The sequence below is a fragment of the Ambystoma mexicanum genome, chromosome 3q, assembly GCF_040938575.1.
Source record: "Ambystoma mexicanum isolate Mex_15411 chromosome 3q, UKY_AmexF1_1, whole genome shotgun sequence".
Classification (NCBI taxonomy): domain Eukaryota; kingdom Metazoa; phylum Chordata; class Amphibia; order Caudata; family Ambystomatidae; genus Ambystoma; species Ambystoma mexicanum.
In genome coordinates, this window is record NC_090926.1 from 19,890,161 (window position 1) to 19,916,937 (window position 26,777).

At 46.8% G+C, this 26,777-nt stretch overlaps 1 protein-coding gene across 1 annotated transcript in view; it reads left to right on the forward strand.

The window, feature by feature from the left end:
* The first annotated feature begins 311 nt into the window (after window positions 1-311).
* NPTXR (neuronal pentraxin receptor) overlaps window positions 312-26,777 on the forward strand; it is a 165,252-nt gene continuing 138,786 nt past the window's right edge. Inside the window, exon 1 of the mRNA XM_069652957.1 lies at window positions 312-1,587. Coding sequence (XP_069509058.1) covers window positions 979-1,587 — 609 coding nt within the window. The 5' untranslated portion in view covers window positions 312-978. The remainder of the gene's footprint in view (window positions 1,588-26,777) is intronic.

A 26,777-nucleotide genomic window follows, 5' to 3' on the forward strand; every position in this document is an offset into this window, starting at 1 on the left:
TGTTCTGGTCAGGATTGAGGTGCACTGATTGAGCAGTGCATTGGATCCAGTAGCGACATAGCCGGGAGTGCTGCGGTTCCAGATCGGGGTACCTCGGCGGAGTTGCATTGGTGGGAAACGCAACAAGGGTTATTTTATCCACTCCCGCTACATCCTGGGCAGATGCGTGCGGCATCGTCGGCTGACGGCGAGAGCCGCGCCCTTTCCACCGTCACACAACACAACCATCATAAACAATTGGCTCATGAGCAAGAAAGGGGTTAACAAAGGACGGGCCGCGTGGAAAGGAGGGGCGGCGAGAAGGAGGCTCTTGACGTGGGTACCCGAGAGCTGAGCATCCCAGCCTGACAGGAGTGGTACTCACTCGCGGCCGCCAGCAGCGCAGCAGCAGCACAGGCGCGACACTCCCCGGCAGCATCAGGGCACGCGTGCAACGCCAGCAGCAACGAGCAGCGTCCAGGCAGCGGCCCAAGCTCGGTGTATCTATCACCTGAGCGCCCCAACACTCGCAATGCCACCCGAACCCCGCATCTAAGAAGCGAGCTAGCGCGCTGCCACCCAGTCCAGCAGCTGAGCCGTGGGAGATGCACTTTCGCGGTCCCGCTGCCTGAATCTAATCCCGCCCCCCCCCCCCCCCCCGACTCGATCTCCCGTTTCCCTCATTCCTGTTTCAGTCCACATCCACAGCGCCTAAACGCAGGTTTCACCTGACCCCACTATTTAGGCGCAGTATACAGTTGGGGTCATTTTACATGTGGCACCCACTCCTATAATTCCAGCTGTTCCTCTGGCAACAGATGTGAAGCCGGACCGCAGTTTTCCACCCTCAGTCTGACGTAGGATTGTGGGGAGTGGGTACCCCCACCCCGGAAGGCCGCCCCCTTGCCCGGCTATATATATATATATATATTTTCTTGCCTGTGAACTGCCCCTAAATCCGTCACCCTGAAGTTTCTGGCTGTCCTGCTGGCCGCCGGGATGCTGGCTTTCCTGGGTGCCATCATTTGTATCATCGCTAGCGTCCACCCGGCCTTCCGCGGAGGCGGGGGCTCCTCTCACGGCCCCGACAATGACTCCAGCGCCCTGCTGCCCAACGAGAAGGACCTGGGCACCCTGCACCGGGCCGAGACCCTGTACGGCGGTCGCGCCGGCCATAAGGGCGCCACGCTGGACCTCTCCGGTTCCAAGCCGCTGCCGCCCCAGTTCTTTAGCCGCATGGTGTGCACCCCGCTTGCCCTGGAGTGCCCCTCGGACACTCCCCAGGATGCGCCCTCTAGCGGCGGGGGCACCGGGGTCCCCTCGAGGGAGGACCTCTTCTTTCTGCAGGCCACGGCAGAGCAGCTCCGGCAGACGGTGCTGCAGCAGAAGGGCCAGATCGCCACTGACCAGGAGGCCATCCGGGAGCTGACCGGCAAGCTGAGCCGCTGCGAGAATGGCCTGGAGCGCAGCTTCCACGACTCGGCGGCCGCCCACGGCTGGGCCACGGGCAAGGACACCATGGGAGACCTGCCCCACGACTCCTCGGACGTGGTGCATGACCTGGAGGAGTCCGTGCGCACCCTGAAGGACCGCACCGAGAAGATCGAGGTGAGTGCCCAGTGCGCCAGCCCAGGGCACGGGCTTGAAGGCCTCCTGGGCTGTAAATGTACACGTGTTGAACTAAAGCCCAAGGCATGCGTAGTTCTTGGGCCAGGGAGGTGTTCATGAGGCGTTTACCTTCAAGGCAAAGGTCTTAAAACAGCAAAGACTTTCATGCCTAGAGGCATGTTTGAGTTGCAATGGGGTGGCCATACCAGGGGAAAGTTTTGATCACAGCAATGAGAGTGGACAAGGCTGGGCAGTGATGGGGCACTCTTATACTAGGCATGGCTTCAACGGAAGGGGCAGGCTGGGCAGTGGAGGTGTGCTCTTATTGGGTGCTCTAGGGATAGACTGGGGGTGCAGGGACGCTCGAATAGTAGGCATTGCTTCCAGACATACGACCCCGAGAGGCCAGACAAAAGGTTTTGCTTTATATCAGCAGTTATTTCCAACAGGGACTGGTTGGGCAGTACAGGCATCCTGGTATACTACCCATTGCTTCCAAAAAAGAGACAGGCTGGGTAGTGGAGGCATCCTCTTAATCTAGTCATTGCTCCCAGAAGAGGGATAGGCTGGGCACTGAAGGCATGCTCTTATACTAGTCATTATTTTTTTTGTTTTATTTGCATTTTTAAATCCCTCACACAGCCCGGGGGCATCGAGGCGCTGCTACAGAATTTTTTGTTTGTTGTTTTCTAAGTTGCATATTTATAACGTGCTTAAATACCCAGAGGTTTCTAAGCGCGGACCGGGGATCGAACCTGTGTTGCTTCATGTCGTCTTGCTTCTAAGGGGAGCACGCTGCCACTGGGCTATTCTCCCAGCTTCCAGAAAAGGGACAGGCTGGGCAGTGGAGGCATCCTCTTATACTAGTCATTGCTTCCAGAGAGGGACAGGCTTGGCAGTGGAGGGATGCTCTTATGGTTTGTTTTTGAATTTGTAGTGCGGAAATCTGTGAGGAGCCAAGCAGAAACTGCATCTAACATCTGCTCAGATGTTAAAATACTATCTGTGGGAGGTAGGAAAGCAGACTTTTCAGGTAAAGGAAGTCATTGAAACAGATAGGTTTTCAGCTTCTTCTGGAATAAAGACAAAGAGTTTATCTTCTGGAGTTTGTCAGGCAACATATTCCAAACACGGGGACCACAACAGAAAAGCATCTGTCTCCACAATACACGAAAACGAGAAAAGGGAATGGTTACGAAATTTTGACCAGTAGATCAAAGTGAGCGAGTTGAACAGTGGAGAGAGATTTTGGAGACGAGATAGCTAGGGGCAGTGCCCTGAACACATTTCAAAATGAGGCAGAGGATCTTAAAAAGAGTCCTCTGTCGAACAGGCAACCAACGAAGGCTCCTGAGATAGAGTGAGATAAAAGCAGATCTAGGGAGGTTGTAAAGAAGTCTAAATGCAGCGTCCTGGGCAACCTGGAGGCGATGAGTCTGACCAGTTTGAATGCCCAGTAATAGTTTGTTGCAATAATGCAGCCTGGAATTGACCAGGGACCCTATAACCGCAGGACGGTATGATTCTGAAATGAGGGACAGGACAAGTCTCACCAATCTGAGTTGGAAGTAGTTGGAAGTTAAATTTACCTGCCAAATGCAGCCTCAGTTTTTAAGCTTAGGGAAAAAATGGTAGGAACATCAAAAAGGGCTAGGCAAGGAGCCCAGGGTTGGAAGCTGGTTGATCGATTTTTTTGGGGCAAACACAATAACCTTGGGGTTAGAGGGATTAAGTTGGATCTTATTTTCGGCGTCCATTTTAAAATAATTTTTGCCTGCAAGCTAGCCCCCAATTGATGGCTTCCGATGTATTATTAAGCGTGACATAGATTTGCGTGTCGTTGGCGTAGGAATTATAACATAGCTTAAACTCATTAACAATATTTAACAGTGGCTGGATGTAAATATTTAACAATAGGAGGAGTGGTAGGACCCTATGGTACCCCGCAAAGTATTGGTAAGGAGTCAGAGTAGTACATTCCCATTTCGACTTGTTGAGTCCGATTTGACTAAAAAGAGGAAAACCACTTCAACAAATCCTCAGATATCTGGGCTACGTTGGTCAGTCTAGATGTAAGAATGCTATAGTCGACTGTGTCGAACGCTGCCGACAAATCGAGCATGATTAGCATGCTCATATCTCCCTTATCAGTGGTCCAGAGAATATCATCCGTTATTCTATACTAAACTATATGTAATATACTATATTATACTAGCCAATGTTTCCAAACAACGGACAGGCTGGGCAATGGAGACATGCTCTTATACTAACCATTGCTTCCAGAAGAGGGATAGGCTGGGCTGGGGAGGGATGCTCCTGTACTAGCATTGCTTCTAGAAGAGGGACAGGCTGAGCAGGGTAGGAATGCAATTATAGTAGTCATTATTTCCAGAAGAGGCACAGAGTTGGCTGTGGAGGGGTGCTCCTATTCTAGCCATTGTTTTCAGAAGAGCGACAGGCTGGACAGTGGAGGCATGCTCTTATACTAGTCATTGCTTCCAGGAGAGGGACAGGTTGGGCAGTGGAGGCATTCTCTTATACTAGTCATTGCTTCCAGGAGAGGGACAGGCGGGGTAGAGGGGATGCTCTTAACTTACAGATAGCTTCACTTGAAGGGATAGGTTGGGCAGTGGAGGGGTGCTCTTATTCTAGCCATTGTTTTCAGAAGAGCGACAGGCTGGACAGTCGAGGCATGCTCTTATACTAGTCATTGCTTCCAGGAGAGGGACAGGTTGGGCAGTGGAGGCATTCTTTTATACTAGTCATTGCTTCCAGGAGAGGGACAGACGGGGTAGGGGGGATGCTCTTAACTTACAGATAGCTTCACTTGAAGGGATAGGCTGGGCAGTGGAGGGGTGCTCTTATTCTAGCCATTGTTTTCAGAAGAGCGACAGGCTGGGCAGTGAAGGCATGATCCTATACTAGTCATTGCTTCTAGAAGAAGGACAGGCTTTAGCAGTGGATGGATGCTCTTATACTAGGTATTGCTACCAGAAGGGCGACAGGCTTGGCTGTGGAGGGATGCTCGTATACTAGTCATTGCTTCCAGAAGAGGGACAGGCTGGGCAGTGGAGAGATGCTCTTATACCAGCCAGTGTTGCCAGAAAAGGTACAGACTTGGCTGTGGAGGGGATGCTCTTATACCAGTCATTGGTTCTAGAATAGGGACATGCTTGGCAGTGGAGGTATGCTTTTAGGCTAGTCATTGCTTTCAGAAGAGGGACAGGCTGAGCAGTGAAGGCATGTTCTTATATTAGTCATTGCTTTCAGGAGAGGGACAGGTTGAGCAGTGGAGACATGCTCTTATACTAGTCATTGCTTCCAGAAGAGGGACAGGCTTGGCAGTGGAGGCATGTTGTTGTACAAGTAATTGCTTCCAGGAGAGGGACAGGCTGGACATTGGAGAGATGCTTTTTTCCTAGAGAAAGCTTCACTGGATGGGATAGGCTGGGCATGGGAAGGATGCTCTTATACTAGCCATTGTTGCCAGTAGAGGAACAGGCTTGGCCGTGGAGGGATGCTCTTATACTAGCCATTGTTGCCAGTAGAGGAACAGGCTTGGCCGTGGAGGGATGCTCTTATACTAGCCATTGTTGCCAGTAGAGGAACAGGCTTGGCCGTGGAGGGATGCTCTTATACTAGCCATTGTTGCCAGTAGAGGAACAGGCTTGGCCGTGGAGGGATGCTCTTATGCTATCCACTGCGTCTAGAAAAGTGACAGGCTCGGCAGTGGAAGCCTACTCTTATACTATCAATTGCTCCCAAAAGCGGGGCAGGCTGGGCAGTGAAGGGCTGCTCGTATAATAGCCGAGGCTTGCTCTTGTAGTAAACTTTGGCAGGACTTTGGAGGAATGTGCGATCAGAACAATGCCCCAATGTGCTCATTACTTCTAAACGAGGGATAGTCTGTGGAGGTGGAACGTTGTTTCTCTGCAGGCTCCTATTGTCTCTGTCACGTGCTTGCTTTGCCTCATCTGCGCATGGGCGTGTTGTGTACCTAGCTGTAGTAGTGTGCATGACTGTGGTGTCTGATTGTCTTTCGTGTTTTACTGTGCAAAATGGGGCTTCGGCCTGTATGGCCATTGTGTGTCTGTTTGTGACTGTGACGTGTAGGGCTGAGATCTATCTGGCTTTGTCCTGTCTGGCTCTTTGATCTGTGTGATGTCCCTCTGTGTGGCTGCTGTGTGTGCGCGCTTGTGGTGTGTGCAGTGGTGCTATGTTGTGTGATGATATTGAGCTTGTATGCTGCGACAGTCACTACAGCAGTGGTCTTATGGTTCCGAGACCTTGTTCGAGAATGTACTTATTGTGCCCCCGCCTGGGGTGGCCAGACCCTAGTCTATGGAGGGAAAGGGTAAACGTGAGGGGGAGCGAGAAGCGGAGTAGGACAGGGACACACAAACACTGGGAAGATAAGAGGCGCCTGAGGTAGAGGGGTTGGGGTGCACATGTATCGGACAGACTGCTGATCACAGAGAAGGAGCATAAGACAACTCGCGGTAACGAGAATCTCACAGTGGCGGCAGTGTCTAGTTTGGAGGGAAGGACTAGAATTAGTGAAAGCATGGTGGTGTGATGGACCCAAGATGTGCGCATGCGTGCCCTTTAACTGTAGAGGCCAGAAGAGTTCTTCAGGTGCCGAGACCGGAGTTGCCTGTGTAAAAAGATGGCTTCAGGGACCACCGTGGTCCGTGGGAGAGAGGGAACAGGAACGAGGAAGTGAAATCAGCCCGTAAGAGGCGAGCCTAAATGTATGGTCTCTCAACGGGTGTGAACTCACTAGGGTGAGTGCGGGATGGCAGGTGCGCGGAGCATGGGGCGGGCTATCGACCTGAGGTGAAAGGGCCCCTGTCTATTTGACAAAGGAGAGGTTTGTGCAGTCCCGTGGTGTAACTGTAAGGTCAGGTGAGATTACTACTCCTATCCAGGAAGTACGTTTGTGTGGCTATTGGTGTTGCTGTGGCATGGTTAGCTGTAGTGTATATGGTTATGGGTTTGGTTGTGGTTCGTATGAGTGTGGTGCGAATGGCTATGTGTGCATGACTATGATGCGTGTGTCAATGGTGTGCTGTGTGTGTCTGCAGTGTATAACTGTGGTATACAAATCTCTAGTGTGTGTCGCTGTGGTTATTGTGGCTGCAGTGTATGGATATGGTGTGCAAGGCTGCAGTGTGTGTGTCTTATGTGTGTTATCGGGTCTGAGCTGTTGGTCACTTTGCCACTGATACAAGCCACATTGAGCTCAGTGTATATTCTGCCCCCGTTTGTGCTGTGTCCCACTACATGCGCTGTGTATCACCCTGCGTATGTGTTGGTTGTCAGTGTCACTGTGTGGCATGGGGGTGCGTCACTCTGTTTCTGGTCTGCGTTTGTCCCTTCGTGTTTGTGCTATGTTTCACTGCCTTTCTGTGTGCGTACGTTTGTTTCCACTGAGTCTGACACTAATGTGTGTCACTGTATCTTTGCATCTTGGTTTCTGTCTGTTCTGTGTGTGTGTTCTCAGCTTTGTGTCACTGTGACAATGCAGCACATATCTATTTGTCAATGTCAATATCTGATTGTGCTGTGAGTCGCTGTGTGCATAACCTGTGCGTCATTGTGTTCTTTTGTCCCAGTTGATGACCTGTTCTCTTTATGACATTGTGTTTCTTTGTCACTTTCTATAGACCCCACTGTGTCTACGAATGTGGCTATGTCCACACATCTGTGAATGTATCTACAGTTGTGGCATAGTATGTTTGAGTGTCAGAAATGTCATGGTGTGTATAATTTTGTGTACAAATCTCATTGTGTGATTTTGTGTACCGGTGTAATCATGAGTCTTTTTGTATGGCTCTGCCACTGCATATGTTTGTGAATGACTCTATCTCGTTGTGTCTTTATATCTGTTTCTAACTGCTTTATATCTGATGGATGCACCACGAATAATAATGCTAACACGTTTTACATAGCGCTTCATGCTGAATTCCCCTGGCTTCCAATCGCTGTAATAATGGTTACTATTACCCAATTCAAGGGTCCTCAGTGTAGTCAGTTCAATGGAGCTTAGAATGATGAAAGGCTGAGCTGGTCCTGCAAGGGATTCAAACATGCAAAGCGCAAGTAGGCCACCGTGTCTTTGGCCAGCATTTAACTCACTGAGATATCCCCCCTGCAGTATTTGGTCTGCCCGTGTTTGTGTTTCACATGATGCTTGCCCTGTGTGACATTGTGTATATATCAGATTTTGTCTCGTGGGGCAGTCCACTTGTGTGTCCCTTTGAGAGCATGGGCCTAATTCGCAGAAGCGTTTTATAATGACAAAACCCCATCGGAAAACGTCCTGTGAATCAGGCCCTATACCTGTATGTGTCTTAGATCCACCTCCTAGATCCTGTACCAGAGACAGCTGTGAAGGTCCAATGGGTGGCCCCATAATCAAAGGTCTTCGGCTAGCGATCATTTTAGATGTCCTGTGACTATCTGAGTAATTTCAAGGACGATGCTAGCTTGAATCAAGAATGTTTTCCGCTATAAATCACACAACCAGGTAAGTCTAATGTTTCCATAGGACTGCTGTATGTTTTCATTCATCTAAACCTGGAGTTATCTCTGTAGCCACATAATCACAGAAATGTGGCTGCATAATCCTTGTGCCTGGCAGCATAGAGGTGAAAGGCCTCTTCTACAGCTTAAGCCAGTGCCTGGCGGCATCTCCTAGCCTGTTAGTCTGATTGTAGTCTACGTACACCGTGTTCTAGGCTCGTTGGTAACAAGGAATACACTAATTTCTCCGAACAATCATATGTTAATGTCCCCTAACTTCCTCCCTCTCTGTCTATTGGTCTACTTAAAGCTTGCTCTGTTTGCAACAAAACACACTCATTCTTTGATACTTTCTTTTGCCTCAATTTCCACTTTCTCTGCCTCACTGAAGCCCGGATGTCTTCCTCTGACATTGTCCCTCCTGCCTCCTTCTTGTCTCCCTCTATCCTTTTCTCACACCCCGTCCTCCCTCCAGGATTGGTGGCGACACCAGCATTCTATTCTATTCATCCTTAAGCTGTCTTTCTCCTTCAGCCTCTCCCCCTTTTTTTCTCATTCGAATAGCACTATGTGGCATGCTCCAAACCCTACCCTCATTATCTGTTGCCCACCATGTTTCTTTATTTTCTTTCTGCGATGAATTTTGACTCTCTTCTCCCCATGATACTACCCTCCCTTTCCTTTCTTTCTTCTTGGTGAGTTCAACCTCCATCTCTCTGCTACTCATCCTTCCTGTTCTTTTCTTCCTCTTCTCCAATCTTACGATCTTATTCAATACTCATCTCCCCCATCTCATATCTCAGGGTCTCTCTCAAACATTTGTTCCCCTCTTTTCCATGTATTCCCGAATGTCAGCCTCCCATATTTATTCTTCTGATCATGCTCTCCTCACTTCTCCATTTCCCCCCCTCCGCTTCTTTTCCTCATTCTCCTAGCTCACCCATCTATAGCCCTCTTCATTGATACTCCTCGTATCTCTTTGCTAAATTCTTCCCCACCTTATCTCTCATCTTTTTCTTCATTCCCCTCTAATGAAGGCCTGGCTCGCATCCATTCTACACTTAACTCTACTCTGAACTCCATATACCTGTGCACCCCTTCTCCATATTACACAAACCTTCCCATCGTTGGCTTTCTCCACAGATTCGTTCCCCACGTTCCCCTCTACGTCGTGCAAAGCATCGATGGAGGAAATCACATTCTACTCCTGACCTCCTCTTACTCTCATCTCGCCGCTCTTCCTATGAGTTGGCTGTAATTGCTGCAAAAAAATAAAAAAATGTCTAATCTTTCCCAAGGCTACTTGCCTCATCCCTGTCGTCTCTTTCAACTTGTTGACCATTTACCCCCCCCCCTTTCGCTGATCCTGCCCTACTCTCTTAACTCTCTTCCACTTAGCTTACAAATTACTTCTCTGGAAAAGGCCTTCAATGACGCTCCTCTCTTCCCCCTTTCCCTGTGCCCCATCTACTGACCCTATCCTTCTTTCACCTTCCCATGTCTTCTCTTCCCTCGTCCAGCTTTCTGATTCTGACTCTGCCCTCTTTCTCCCACACGCTCATGCCACTGTTGCCCGGGATGAATCTCTACCATTGCCTGTAGTTCCCAGAGCCTGGCTAGGTCTCATCCCCTTCTTGACTGCCCTTCTTAACTCCTACCTCTCTTCCTCTATCTTCCCCTCCGACTTTGAACATGCTACTATCCTTCCTATTCTGAAAAGTGTCCCTCCCTTGATCCTTCACTTAGCTCTAATTTTGGGCCGTTCTCTCTTCCTTTTCTATCTAAATGTTTAGAGGCAGTGGTCTATTTTCAGGTCTCTGCATATTTTGACCAGCACTTCCTTCTTCCTCTCCACCAATCCAGTTTCCACTCGATGCGCTCGACTGAACTACTCTACTCTATATCACCAAATCTCTACTAACAGCCCGCCGTGGCAAACTTTCATCTATTCTAATTCTACTTGACCTTTCTGCTGACTTTGATACTGTCGAACACCAGACTCACCTTAACACACTCTCCTCCCTGGGATACTCCAACACTGTCTTCCACTGGTCCCCCTCTTATCTATCTAATGGGCCGGTACCTTCTCCATCTCTTGGGCTGCCTCCCACTCTTCTTCTTTTTCCATCTAAACGTCTGGAGGGAGTGGTCTATTCTCAGGTCTCCATACATCTTGAAAAGCACTCCCTGCTTCCTCTTCACCAATCCAGTTTCCCCCATACACACGACTGAAACTGCTCTACTCTATATCACCAAGTCTCTACTAACAGCCCGCCATGCCAACCTTTCATTTATTTTAATTCTACTTGACCTTTCTGCTGACTTTAATACTGTGGCTCACCCTACTCTCCTTAATACACTCCCCATTCTGGGATTCTCTAGCACTGTCTTCCACAGGTTCTGCTCGTATCTATCGGACCGCACCTTCTCTGTCTCTTGGGATGATGTCCTGCTCTTCATCTTTACCTCTCTAATTCGGCATCCCCCAAGACTCTGACCACAGCCCTCTCCTTTTTTCTCTCGACACTCTCGGACATTATTGCGAAATGGCCCTTTTCCTTCCACTTTTACGTAGGTGACTCCGCTGATAATCTTCACTGCGCTCTATCCACTTGTCTTCACCAATTCCAACACTGGATGCTCCTTTTACTATCTTCACTTAAATCCAGCTAAGAGAGAAGATCTTTTTCCCCCATCTCTTCCGTCTCTCCTTCCCTCCCGCTCTTCTGCCATTCTCTGTCACTGTTCAGAACCTTCTTGTTCTTTTTGATCCCTCTCTCACCTTTTCTTCTCACATCTCCAACATTTCTCGCATCTGCCGTTTTTAATTGTTTAACATTCCTGAAATCGACTTTATTTCACTGTTACTAAAACTGTTTTCTGTGCGTGTTGTATTGTCTCGACTCGTTTACTGCTTTAAATTGCTCAACAGCCTTGCCTCTCCGCTCCATCTATAAATGTACAGTTCATAGCCTCTTTTGTCTTCCTCCTCGTCCCGCATTTCTACTTCTTCGCTTCGTTCTCTATCCTGACTCTCTTTTGAATCCCATCTTCTCCTTCACTTGCTTTCTGTGGTTTTTAAGTGTCTTCATGGCCGGGCTGCACCTTATCTTTCCTCACTCATTTCTCTTTGCACTCCACCCCAACCCTTGCACTCCCAATCGCACTTCCTTTCCTCCGTTCCCGAGCCACCCCATGCCCAGTCCCGGTTTTGTTATTTTTCACTACTGGCTCCTGAACATTGGAACACTTTTCCACTTTCTATTCATTTCTACTTCACTCTATATGATCCGCTCTGGGTTAAAATCAATCCTGCTCTCTTCCCCCGCCTAAAGCAACTCATTGCTCAATGTTGTCTGTTTTATGGGACTATTTTGTTTTATGCAATGCTTTGGCTTAAAGCGTTCTATAAATAAACCTAAATGGCGTGTACCTCTTCCATGCAGGTTATGCCTTTCTGCACGCTAGCATCCTAGGCTCGGTTTGCCGTTCATGCCTTTGTGCCGTCCATTCCTTTTAAACCTTCAATGCCTGTTATGTCTTGCATTCTTGTGTTTCCTTTTACGTTTTTATACCTTCTATGCTGCCAATGCTTTCCATGCATTTTCTGTCTCCCCTTCCTCTTATGCTTTCCATGCCTTTTCTTTATTCCATTCCCGCTGTCTCTTCGATGCCTCCAGGCATGTATAGCGTTATATGCATCTAATGTCCTTCTGTGCCTTTTATGCCTTCCAGCCTTTTATGCATTTATGCTTTTTAATCCTTCCAGGGTCGGTTTGCTCTCCGTTTCCTTTTATGCCTTCCCCATCCTTTCTGAATTCCATACCGTTTATGTCTCCCATGACACCTATACCTTGTAGCCTTACATATATACCGAGTCACCCAAACCGTGTGTGCCTTCCATGAACGCATACATTGAATCCATTCTATGTTTTCCATTGCTTTTGTGCTTGCCTGCCTTTTACACCAGTCATCCCATTCTTCTTATGCCGTCCATGCTTGTTGGGCCTTCCATGCCGTTTTTGTCATTATGTCTTCTATGCATCCCATGCATTCTATGTCTTTGCTGTCTTGCATTCCTTTGATGCCTTGAAGCCTTTTATGCCTTTCATGCCATTGTGCCATACATGCCTTTCTTCATTCCATATCTTTTCTGTTTTCCATACCGTCTACGTAAGAATTCCATGTAATTTACACCATCAACACCTTCTATGTAGGGCAAGCCTTTTATGCATTCCATGCTTTTCTGTGCCTTGCATGCCTATTGTGTCTTCACTACATATTCCATGCCTTATGCCGTTTACGCCTTTATGCCTTATATTTCGTACATACGTCTCATGCCTTTTATGACTCCTGTGCCTTACATGCCTTTTAAGGAGACTATGCTTCTATGACATTTGAGCCTTCTAAATCTTCAATGACTGTGCTATTCATTGTTTGCCTTAAACACCTTTATGCCTTCCTGTTCTTCCACCTTCTCCATGCAGCAATAACTTCTATGCATTTTATGCCTGTTATTACTTTGATGCATTTGTACATTTGACACCTTTGTCTTGTACTTTCCAGGCCTTTCTTTACTTTCTATGACTTTTGTGTCCTCTATACCTTCACTTTTTAAGTTGTCAATGCTTTTTAAACCTTTTGTGATTGTAATGTATTCCATGTTATTCGTCCATCCACGCCTTCTATGCCATATCCGTTGCATCCCTTTTATGCCGTCCATGACTTCAATACCTCACATGCCTAATATTTTTCCATATATTCTATGCCTTTTAAGACTTTCATGCCCCCACACCCTTTATTCCTTCATGCCTTTTTGTTTTTTCCAGGCCTTTTATGCCTCTTATGACTTAAGTGCTCCTAATGTTGTAAATGCCTCAACTTGCTTTCAGGCCCTTATGTCTTCCATGGTCTTTCTCATTTGTTTCTATGCCTTAACAGTCCTTCAAGGAGTTCCTACGCCTTCCAGAAGTGTTATTTCTTCCAGGGTCTTTGCACCTTCTAGACTATCAATGTTTCTCCATAGCTCAGATGCCTATTAGGCCTCCCATGTCTTTTAGGAACTCCATGCTTTTTAGGGCCCTGCAGGCCATTAATAGTGCCATGTATTTCATCCCATGTAGTGTGCATTGTATGCTGTTGCGTGCCTTCCATTTCTTTATATCCCCTTCAATGACCGGTGATTGGGTGAAGTGCCTGTGCATTAGATGGAAGTTCATGGGATTGGAATAGTAACTGGACCTTCCTGGGCATTTTGGGGAAATCCGTCCCAATGTTGTGATTACCCGGGACATTGATTGGAACCCTTGGCTGTGATCTAATCGTGGATACATATCTGGCAGATGATGCGAGCAGCAGGGTACTGAATGGCAAAGGCTTTCATACGATGTGAGTGTATTACCTAGACAGTGAATAAACAGGTCATGTTGAGAGTACAAGGCACCAGATGCCAATACCAAGCATTTGATAGAAAGTACTTGGCTGCTTAATTGGAATTACTGCATATGAGGCTGATGCTGCCAATACCTGTTGTATGCTGAGAGGGCGTGGGTATTTGATGGGAATGTCTTTCAAGAGTCTAACCATGCTTAAACCAAACATACTGGCTGTACCAGTGCTTTTTTACAAAGCACTTGCTGACACAGTTTTGCAGATCTCTTAATCAAAACTGCTTCTGCTACCCAGCCTAGTAGTGTGCATTTTATTGATCTGAGTATTCCTCTGTCATGTAGAACATTGACCATCAGTTTATCACCGTTTTCTTCAGCAGGCACCTTAATCCACTGAGCTACGCCACCCAGGTAGCTCGATGAGACCAACACTCGCTCCTGAGAGTTGTTTTCAAACTACTGGCTGGGCCAACTCCATCCTTCTCCTTTGGGTTCGCGGAATTGGTTACCATTATGTTCGTTTAAAAAAGCATATTTTCAGCTGCTGCTGTAGCAAGCAATATACAAGATAACAGTACGTATTCGTAGCATACATACAATATGCATTGGCCATAAATCAGAGCTTTAATTGCGGTAAGAAATTAAGGGGGGCCCTCATTGGGGGGCATGGCTTGCATGATGGGCGTGGCCTGGAAAGTGCACAAACCACAGTAAGGCACGCAAACAAATATATAAATGTAATAATTCATATATATGTGCGCCCCTTACTATGGTTTCTGTACTATGCAAGCCATTTTTATAAACATAGAACTATGCAACATATTTCTATATTTATATAAAATGGCTTGCAAAGTACACAAACCATAGTAAGGTATCCACACAAATATATAAATGCTATGTTATGTGCGCAGCTTACTGTGGTTTGTGTATTTTTCAAGCCATCTTTTATACACATAGAAACCTCGAGATATGTCACGCATTTCCCAAGTTCGCTGAAGGTTAAACGCACCTCGGTGACCTGGGGAGGGAAAACAAAAGGACAGTAACTTACTCTTGTGACCCCTCGCGCAATGGGTCACCAGAGGAAGTTACAGTGACTGACATAAGCAGGGGCGCCTGGTACGCGGGTGCTCTGGGGCTCGGGCACCCCCCGGGAAAGGCCATCTGCGTAAAAGTTCCTATACTTTAAATGGGACTTTTTTTTGTTTTGCTTTACGGGCGCCGGCACCCACCGGGAAAACATTAAGTTGATGCCCCTGGACATAAGTGCCAGCAGGGCCACGGCGTTGCAGTAGATGGCTGGCACTTCTGTCAGCTTGCCCCGGCCCACTAAAAGCACTGGCATAAGTGATTGCCATTACTGTGTCTTGTGTGGAGGTACCTTTCGGCCCTTTGTGCTATCTTGCTCCCCTGTATCATATACATGTTCAGTTCACTTTCTGTGGATAATGAAGAAAATCAGTGTTATTTCTGACAGACCGTTATTTTGGAAAGGCCGGTAGGGCTACGTCAGTGACATACATCTAGCATATTACTTGGCCTGTCCCAGCTCAAGGGTCCTGTCAGGGACACTTGTTTTCCTGAATCCTCACATTATCACCGTAGCTGAGCTGCACTGCTGCAGTGTGTCGTTTCTCCGGCTTTTTAAGGGGCCTCAGCGAGCCTCAGGCGTGCCGCTGAGTTTGAAGTCTTTGGAAGGAAGGGGTATAATAGCACCCAATAGTGCTCTTTGGCAGTGGAGTAGCACAACATGTGCCCGCCCTGGAAGCCATGCTGAGGGCCCCTCCCCACCAAGCTCGGCAACAAATTACAGGTCGCGCCACACTCTGTGCCGGCCCAGACTACCACGCTTGCGCAATACACACAATGATCATGCTGCTGCAGGGGCACGCCACACACTCAAGTAGGAGATAGATATACATTTGTGTTTTAATGCATTATGAAGCACACTTTCTGAGAAAAATTGTCTATAGAGCCAGAGCGCTTGCAGTGGTTTTGTAGACTAACACCAATACAAAAATCCAATGCATGCAAGTCACCAACAGTGCACAGGTACATTAATGCATTCATTAATTTAATGCTTTGCTATTAACCATTCCATGCCACAATAAATCATGTCCAACTGGCTGCACAATGTAGACCAGTCTAGACACGCAATGAGCATATTATAGTAAAACATGCCATGCCACCTTAAGACATATGCTGGTTGCATGAAAATTCCATTCGAAGCAATAACAATTATCATGGTTATTTTAGCACAGATGCCCAGAAAAATATACAATGGCACAGTAAGAAACAGCAGTGGTGGCGGGTGAATTTTTTAAGTGGAGGGGTGTAAATATTTCCACCAAATATGTCTTAGTGATCGAGTATAGCGATGGAGCCCAAACCAATTAAATAGGGGGGGCGGGTTGAAGGTTCTCCTCGTGCAATTTGTTCTTTAAATAATGGGTTTAAATAATGGGTTAAAATAGTGCATTTTATAGCACACTTTTTTGAAAAATTTGGGAAAAAGGCAAACGATTTCACAGTAGCTGCACCAATATATGCCAGTATTCCCATATAAGAACATACTCCTGTTTGCTTTGTGCACAATGCCAGCAATGATACTATAAGAATATATGTCCACGCTGGTTCTGCCAATATATACCAGTACCCCCACAACATACTCCTGTTGGCTTTACCAAAATGAATGACACAGTGTGAAAATATATCCAAACTGGCTGCACCAAATGCCAGTCTAGCAATATAATAAAACGTATCATGCTTGCTTTATCAAAGATTCCCAATAAGAAATGTCACACCATAATAAGAAATGGCTAGACTGGCTGCATTAAAATGCCAGTCTAGCTACATGATAACACTTATCATGCTTGCTTTACTGACGATGCCAACACACATTGTCATGCCACATTAAGAAGTGGCTAGACAGTTGCATGTCAGCCCAGCCACGTAATAACATTTATCATGCCTGCCTTATCAAAGATGCCCAATACAAAATGTCATGCAACAGTAAGAAATGGCTAGACTGGCTGCATTAAAATGCCAGTCTAGCTACATAATAACCCTTATCATGGCTTGCTGTATCACAGATTTCCAGTAAAACAAAATGCCATGTCAGCCCCCTGAGCCCAGGGCAGGCATGATATTTTTTACTAGACATATCATAGATGTCTAGTAAAGAAATACCATCCGTCCCCTGGGCCCCACAGAGCCTAACACATGCACATAATCTGATTATGTATGTATGCAAGGCGCTGGGGAGCCCAAGGGGCACGCATGGTATTTTTTTACTAGACAGCTACGATAGATGTCCATTAAAAAAATACCATTCCTGTCCACTGGGCCCCACCAAGCCTAACACATGCATACAATCAATGTGATTATGTATGTATGCAAGGCGCTGGCAGGTCCAGGGGGCACGCATGGTATTTTTTAACAAGACATCTATGATAGATGTCCAGTAACAAAATACCATCCCTGTCCCCTGGGACCCACAGCGCCTCAGATGGAGAGCTGAATTTGGCCGTTGGGGAGGGGGGTTGTGCAACAAAGTCATTAAAAAAATTATTTTGTTGTACAACCCTCCTCCCCCACACTCGCCAAAATCAGCTCCACAGACCAGCACAAACACACACACACACATTCACAAAGCATGTATTTGCTCATTCACACAAGCACCCATCATCACACTCACTCACAACACAAGCATACACACCTATCTAAACAATAAATACATTAACATAATCTTACCTTCTACCCCTGTCCTGAAGTTTCCCCCCAGCGCTCCAACTCCTCTGTTAGTATGTGTGAGGAGGTGCAGGAGCCTCCCCCCCACCAAACATTTAGACATGCAGTTCCCCAGCCAGCATTTCCAATGGGTTATGGAAGGCTGGGGAAGCAAAACGCCCCCGGCCTTGCATGGCTCATTGAGCATGAGCAACTGGAAAACTGAAATGTTAAAGGGAAACCAGGTTTCCCTTTGACAATTCAACCAGCCCAGGAGTGATCCCTCAGCTGGAAAAAGAAGCTGAGGGCGCGCCTAGTGTTTCACTGAGCAGGCTCCTCAGCTCCTCCATAATGGGCGAAGGGGCCGGTGGGTCGATGCCCCCTTGCCCGTTATGGACGAGGCGTCACTAAAAATGGCTAGACTGGCTGCACCCAAATGCCAATCCAGTCACTAATAACACATATCATGCCTCCTTAGCCTGGACCTGGTTGACCATTAAGATTTAGTGCATAACCACTTCACCACCCATCCCCTTCCCTCTCACCCCAAAATCAGCTCCTCAGCCCAGAATTACTTCCACTTCCCTCTTCCTTGCCCCAGTAAGTGGGATTAGGAGTAATGAAAATTACAGGCAACTAAGCCAGGCATTACCTCCACATCCCTCTACCTTCTCTCGGTACTTGTGTATGAGGCAATGGGCCTCATACACAAGTACTGGGACAAGGAACAGAAGTGCTAGGAGTAATGAAGAAAGATTACAGGTAACTAAGCCAAGCATTACTTCCAGGTCCCTCTACCTTGTCCCAGTACTTGTATATGCCTCACACACCAGTACTGGGATGAGGAAGAGTAGGGCTAGAAGTAATGAAGATAACCGATAAGTAATCCAGGAATTAAACACAAACACATTCACACACCATATACGCAGACACACGCACACCCAGCCACCGATACATTTACATGTGCACCTTTTCACCATACACTCATACACACACACCCAGGCAGCCACCCATACGTTGTGCAGTCATTCACACACATTGCATTATACACACCCACTTAGATGCACGCACACACATTTAAACAAAATACATGTTCTTACCTTTTTTATCTGTTGGTGCAGGGAAGGAGGCCTCCAGCTCCCTGCAGCAGGCAGGTTGTTCCTGGCATGGAACTGGAGGCATCCATGTGATGGGATTGGGGGAGCCCTACAATTTCAGAAAGAAAAAGTTTCTTTTTGAAGTCACTCTGCCTTCGTAAAGAGATGATTTCCATTACGGGACCGTTGGGAAGAAACCATTTCTTTTTGTTATTTTTGAGGTCCATGGTGTGGGAAAAGACATGTGGCGGCGTGGTCCCCTGCACATAGGGGGCTGCACCCCCCTGCTATGCCAATGCTCCTGGGTAATGTTGCCCCTCGCCAGTTAAGACAGAGTTAACACGTGAGATGATTCCCTAAACAATCCTTATAAAAGTACAAATATAGCAGGACTGGACACAAAAGGAGCAGTGAAACCATATACTGAAACGGGAAAAATGAGAGCAGTCTGCACTGGCTGGTTTGGGTCTCAGAGACAAATACCATTATGGTGCCCTTTGCTGTGAGGGGACAAGCCTTGCAGGGCCTCAGAGCCAAGCCAGAGCGTCTGCTTGACTCTAAGGACCAAATGCAAGCTTAGGTGGCAAAGGAGCCATACCAGGTATCTTTCCGCTTATCCCATACAATACAATACCCATACCTGGCGTCTTGCCGCCACAGCCCCCACAACACAATACCCATGCCTGGCGTCTTGCCTCCAAAGCCCACACAACACAATACCCATGCCTGGCGTCTTGCCTCCAAAGCCCACACAACACAATACCCATACCTGGCGTCTTGCCGCCACAGCCCCCACAACACAATACCCATGCCTGGCGTCTTGCCTCCAAAGCCCACACAACACAATAGCCATACCTGACGTCGTACCTCCACAGCCCCCACAACACAAAACCAATGCCTGGTGTCCTGCCTCCACATCCCCCACAACACAATACAGTAAGAACAACTTAACACTGCCTCCCTAGACCCCAAAATGCAAAACCTGATATGTAAATTTTGGCAGATACAGCGCAGTGAGAGCAAAAGATTTGCCTAGGATCACCCACTCTTTGGTAAAGTTGCCATTGGGCAAAAGAGAGGAACACCAAAATAGCACACTCTTTTAATGTGATAATTTCACACAAGATAACGTTTTTATGTTTTTTTTATTAGACTAACTGAAAATATTATGCAGAGAAGGACCATTGCATTAGCTTTCCAACTCCCAGACTTCTGCAACATATTTATTTTGCTTTTTTAAAGCCCTCACACAGCCCGTGGGCATCGAGGCGCTGTTACAGGAATTGTTTTTTTATAGTTGTGTAATTGTTTTTTTGTCTTAGTTGCATATGTATAACACTTAAAGACCCAGAGGTTTCTAAGCGCGGACCCGGGGATCGAACCTGTGTTGCTTCATGTCGTCTTGCTTCCAAGGGGCGTACAAGACCGTTAAGCTAAACTGGGACTGCTGCTGAGTGAAATGAGTAAAATCACCATGCGACGAAGAAGTCTGCGGGACTTCCAAAGCTAATGCATTGTTCCACTTCTGCGTTGCATTTTCAGTTAGTCCAATAAAAGACATCACAAACTGCATCTTTTGTGATTTTAAAACAGAACGAACACAGCGATTCACTTTTCTTTGCACTGTAATAGCTTGAAAGGTTCACAAATCACAGTATTCACATTCTAACAAATATGTAAATGCGAACACTAAGCAAAACAAGATCAAGTAGAAGAAGTATGAATATAAGTCTGTTTCCCGTCCTCCAGGGGAGCCTGTAAGCACAAGAATGTAACGTTTTGTCAACCGAAAAAAAACGTGTTTCTTTAACGGTATTTTCAAGTCTTGAAGACACACAGCAACACTGTGGGACAGGCTCATCTGCTCGCAGTGAATGGCACTAGCATGCAACTTGTTATCACGCATAAGGTTAGAAGTTCCACACAAAAGTAAACCCTGTAGGGCTGTGTGTCTGTCGCACTGTTAATACATATGCGTATGTCTGATTAAAAACCCTGGTGGTATGAAATAACATTACACCTGGCCTCAATGTTCAGGGGCGTAAGAAGACATTATGAGGCCATAAAGAAGAGATGCATAGGAGACGGAGGTGGGGCTGGAGGAGAAAGGGAAATGAGAGCACAATACATGGCCTATGCAGGGAGAGGGGAAAGGCAGTCACAGAATTAGGCGTGCAGGTCGTTGAGGAAGGGCATATTTTGTCTGATTGTGTTGCAGTCCGGGCATTGAATTGGGTCATGTTTCTCAAAGATGGCCATATTCTGTAGCAAAGCGATGAGCACACACTGTCATTCGCTGTCACTCTTTCTTTCGCTCTCCATGTCTTTCTCTTCCCATCTGTATAAAGGCACGGCCAGACATCCTGCTTGTTAAGGCCTACTGTGTCTTCCTACGGTTCCAGACTATTCTTTTTTGTCAATTACTTTATTATTCAATCGTCCTCATTTATTTTTCATGAGTGTTCAGACTGGGGTTGGACGAGGGAGAGGCCGAGGGGGGAGATGTGAAGCTAATCAGTATTCTGCGCTCGTGTGCACAGAAACGCCGATCTTGCACAACCGCATAAGAAAATAAGAAACATTCAGAAGCGCATTTTAAAAATATTGTTGAAAATGACATGGGTACGATTCGCCGCAACTCACCAGGGAGAAGTCTTTATAATCTGCCAAAGGCTGGTGATTCAATGTTCTGAACAAGGCATTGTCACGCTCCATGCTGCTCGTATACATGCAGTAGGTATGTATACGGGCCCCATGTCCTGCTGTAAACATACTGTAAACACTGCAAAAAAGGGCCTTGGAGCTATAGTGCACACATATGAGGCTCCCGGTGTGCTCTTACAAGCATATGCCATTTCAATAATCCTTTAAACATGTAAGAGGGCCCACAGTCTGCCTAAAAACACACACATGGACACACACACATTTAAGGTCTCTACAGCACTACTTTACACAATATAATGGGTCTCCTGGGAGTTCGTATGCTCACATATAATGAGTCGCCTCCATGCTCCTATAGCCATATATAAAGGGCTTCCTCAACACTGAACAGATTTAGTCACTAGTGACTCTAGAATAAACTCACCTGAGTTCACCACGTCTCGCACACATGGACTCCCAGATACCTACATAGAAACTGGCACTCAACCCAATTAAATTCGAGCTTTTCATCTGGGGGCCCACATCACCATATCCTGCACCTCCTCATCCTGGCCCTAAAGAAATGGGAACTTGCCCTCTACCCACAACAGCTGTCAGAAACACTATCATTCGGACAAGGCTATTCGCTGTAAGACCACTACAGTGGTGACAAACCCAGTATACATAAGGAGCCACTTTTCCAGCTTCAGACAATCTGGTGCATCGTGCCCCACCTGACCTTCACACACAGCCATGGCACCTAATACACTAGCACTCGCAGGACGAGATTACGCCAACAGCTTTACCTTGGCCTTGGCTCTCGGACTATTTTCTGGACACGCTACAATGGGTCCAAAACTCAGCAGCCGGACTGCTTCTGAGACTTAAAAGATATGAACAGATTAGCACTCTGAACACTCCACTGGCTCCTGATCAATGGAGGAGTCACTTTAAAACTCTGAGCATCTTGGACTATGCCTTCCACGGCAGTGCCCCTGAATCCATCACAAGGAAGTTCAACCAATACCAACTATTGAGACTGCTCTGATACAGCACCAATGCCCTAGCAACGGGCCCAAGCTTCATCTGCAAGTGCCAGGGAGGATCGTCCTTCTCCTACCTATAACCCACACTCTGGAACTCTCTGCACAAACACCGGGGTACAGGACAAAACCACCTGACCTTCCTTCAGGAAGTAGCTAAAAACCTGGTAACTAAGCTAACAGCGGAACAGGCTAACACAAAAATGTCAAACAAAAGACGCCCACTAACTGTAATTTCGACCTGAGGGAACTCAGCACAGAGACATACGAAGTTACCACGAACCAACACTCAATTGATCAGCAAAGAATTACTGGAGAACCTATTAATTGAAGTCCGGCAACATGTCACCTTAATGGAATTGTCCCTAGTACATTGATCGATTCCTTAGTACATGTACCCCTTGCACCCTTCTTCCAACTAACATACCTGTAAAATCTTTGACCACCTTACAATACACACAAATCCCCCACAGCAGGCGACCTCATGGTTATCAGGAGGATAGATTTAATATCCTTTCAACAATGTTATGCAAAATGTAAAATATTTGATCAAATCCTTTTGCACAATAACCTTCAAAATATTCTCTTGCAGAGCAGTGTCTATCATTTTAGCTATAACTTAATCATCGTTTAAATTCGTGTCTGACAAAATCTGGTTTTAGAGATATGTGTGAGTTGTAGGATGAGGAAATTGAATACTTATAACATATTCAAATTATGTGGATCTCGGGAGAATTGTGTTCAATGGGCAGTGAGACAAAGAAAGGGTTGGCAGCTGTGCCCTTCATCCTACCAAGCCAGAAGGGTGTGGATGGTCACTTATTGAAACAAGCATTGGGAATGGCAACAGTTTGGGATTTTGTGTAGGCATGGGAAAGGCACTTGCCAGGCACTTCTGCAGTAGTATTAACTGGCCAGTGATAGTGGCAAGTGTAAAATGGTGCAAGTACCTGAACATCTAATAGCAGTGCCTGGAAAATGCCTAATTCTTCTAAACAAGTCAAAACTGTTGGCTTTGCCAATGCTTGTCTTCAGTGAAGGACAATCATAGTGATTATAAATCGAGTGGCTGAAGACAGACCTGGTCAAGAAATGTTTATTACACCAGTAGCATGTTTAAAGCTCCTAATAAGTCATTAACTCTCAGAAGACTGCTTTGATAAAACATTGGCATGATTAAAGCTAGCTGAAAGAGTTCCCACGAGGCGTTGTTTTGGGCGGGGAGGGTCATAGGGATTAGCACGGCCAGTCAATGGGTGGCCAAATAACCAGGAAACATCTACAAGCTGTGTGTCCCTGCTCATATGCCATTTCTCCCCATCTGTACAGAATGTAACCATTTCGGATTATACGTGGCGCTTTACAAGCTTGGTGTCCCTGCTCATATGCCATTTCTCCCCATCTGTACAGAATGTAACCATTTCGGATTATACGTGGCGCTTTACAAGCTGTGTGTCCCTGCTCATATGCCATTTCTCCCCATCTGTACAGAATGTAACCATTTGGGATTATACGTGGCGCTTTACAAGCTGTGTGTCCCTGCTCATATGCCATTTCTCCCCATCTGTACAGAATGTAACCATTTCGGATTATACGTGGCGCTTTACAAGCTGTGTGTCCCTGCTCATATGCCATTTCTCCCCATCTGTACAGAATGTAACCATTTCGGATTATACGTGGCGCTTTACAAGCTTGGTGTCCCTGCTCATATGCCATTTCTCCCCATCTGTACAGAATGTAACCATTTCGGATTATACGTGGCGCTTTACAAGCTTGGTGTCCCTCCTCATATGCCATTTCTCCCCATCTGTACAGAATGTAACCATTTCGGATTATATGTGGCGCTTTACAAGCTTGGTGTCCCTCCTCATATGCCATTTCTCCCCATCTGTACAGAATGTAACCATTTCGGATTATACGTGGCGCTTTACAAGCTTGGTGTCCCTGCTCATATGCCATTTCTCCCCATCTGTACAGAATGTAACCATTTCGGATTATACGTGGCGCTTTACAAGCTGTGTGTCCCTGCTCATATGCCATTTCTCCCCATCTGTACAGAATGTAACCATTTGGGATTATACGTGGCGCTTTACAAGCTGTGTGTCCCTGCTCATATGCCATTTCTCCCCATCTGTACAGAATGTAACCATTTCGGATTATACGTGGCGCTTTACAAGCTGTGTGTCCCTGCTCATATGCCATTTCTCCCCATCTGTACAGAATGTAACCATTTCGGATTATACGTGGCGCTTTACAAGCTTGGTGTCCCTGCTCATATGCCATTTCTCCCCATCTGTACAGAATGTAACCATTTCGGATTATACGTGGCGCTTTACAAGCTTGGTGTCCCTCCTCATATGCCATTTCTCCCCATCTGTACAGAATGTAACCATTTCGGATTATATGTGGCGCTTTACAAGCTTGGTGTCCCTCCTCATATGCCATTTCTCCCCATCTGTACAGAATGTAACCATTTCGGATTATACGTGGCGCTTTACAAGCTGTGTGTCCCTGCTCATATGCCATTTCTCCCCATCTGTACAGAATGTAACCATTTCGGATTATACGTGGCGCTTTACAAGCTGTGTGTCCCTGCTCATATGCCATTTCTCCCCATCTGTACAGAATGTAACCATTTCGGATTATACGTGGCGCTTTACAAGCTGTGTGTCCCTGCTCATATGCCATTTCTCCCCATCTGTACAGAATGTAACCATTTCGGATTATACGTGGTGCTTTACAAGCTGTGTGTCCCTGCTCATATGCCATTTCTCCCCATCTGTACAGAATGTAACCATTTCGGATTATACGTGGTGCTTTACAAGCTGTGTGTCCCTGCTCATATGCCATTTCTCCCCATCTGTACAGAATGTAACCATTTCGGATTATACGTGGCGCTTTACAAGCTTGGTGTCCCTGCTCATATGCCATTTCTCCCCATCTATACAGAATGTAACCATTTGGGATTATACGTGGCGCTTTACAAGCTGTGTGTCCCTGCTCATATGCCATTTCTCCCCATCTGTACAGAATGTAACCATTTCGGATTATACGTGGCGCTTTACAAGCTTGGTGTCCCTCCTCATATGCCATTTCAACCGATCTGTACTCTAATGCACTAGTTTCGGCTGATAGATGGTGATAACATGCCACCTAATGGCCCAAACTAAGAAAAACATCTACAGCGGAGGTGAAAGGATGTAGACATATTGAAAGAGGCATGCAAAGGCCTGGATATAGCGTCTATGTAAAGAAAGAAGGGAGGAGGCACTGGCTCCAGTCGAGTCATTTGTATTCCTGCTTATTTGTTTGTTTGTTTATTTTTGATGAATAAAGTGGTGCAGTATGGGGCTGATTGAGGTGCAGGCTGAGACCACTACAACCAGCGTCTTCCAAGGGCCAAGAGACACGGGCAGTAGGGAGGATAGGGCACCGAGGGAACAGTGCCAATACCAGTGCTAATGGGAGCGCAGACACAGCAGGAGCCTCGCAACCCTCCTACAGATGCATAGGAGAAGGAACTCTCCCTGTTGGTCATGCATAGGGCAACCTCCGTTTTCCCATGCCCGATGCTGGGAAACCGGGCAGAAGGCAGGACACCTGGTACTAGCTTTCCTGGAAATCCAAGAAGGGAGGAAAGCATCAACCAAAGAAGAAAGCCCACCCCGCTCCTTTCCGCCAACACAACTCGGAGACCCAGGAAGCAGATAGATAGAATCGTTAGCACAGGAGAAATCAGACCGCCTGGGGAACATAGACCCAAAGGGAATGGGCCTCAATCGGTTAAGGGCCAACCCGAAGGCCATGGAGGGAGGACACATGTATATAAGAAGCCCTTCCAGTCATGGTCTTTATCTCCTAGTACTGCCAACAAGAACCCGAAGCACCAGCACCCTTCCTAGCACCTGCAAAACCTCAGAACCGGGAGATGGCGAAGAGGAGGAGAAGGAAACCCAATCCTATGATACACGAACTGAGAATTCACAATGAGCAGAAACCCATCTACCCTTCGCGGGTGACGTCTGTGAGTGCAGTCACTTTGTAGCACCCCCAGAGGACAGGGGGAAAAGGCTCTTCTGCTCTCCACAACTGTGGCACATTCAGATCAGGTGAGTGCACAAGGGGACGGGGAAGAGGAGAAGTGCGCAAGGGAGGGTACAAGAGGGAGAGTTCCAAGTGCCAGCAATGCAATCTACAACACATCACGTCTAAGTGCAGAGTCCCACCCAGGGACAGAGACAATACTTGTCGTAGGCGCCAAGAGCATAAGCTCAAGTCTGTCTGAGGCAGGCAAAGCAAGGAGACCAGCGCACCAGATAGACACCAGAGGGAGACATGGTGCACGAGAGCGAGGCCCGAAAGTCCATAGGCATTTTTGAAAAGGAGAGACTTGAGGCCTTCTCTGAAGGGCGAGTTTCCCAAGCTCCTCAGTCCTTCCGCGTGGTGAAAAGTAATAGACCACTGTGTTTGCTCCCTCTCTTTAATTACTACAGTCATTTATCTACAGTCGCTTTCATCTTCCAGTGTTAGATAAGTTAATTATGATTCCTAATAAGCACACTGCCCGCACTCTAATCAGCACCGTAACAGAAATACTTGTTCATTATATAACGCATTATACAATCTCCATACTTTTACGAATGACGTCTATGCCATCCAATAACTCAATTTAATTAAAACAAAAATGTAGTCCCAATTTCGAATTTCGCTTTATCGCATACTTACAGTATAGCCTTAACATCCAGCGTACTTGCATCGTTTTAGAA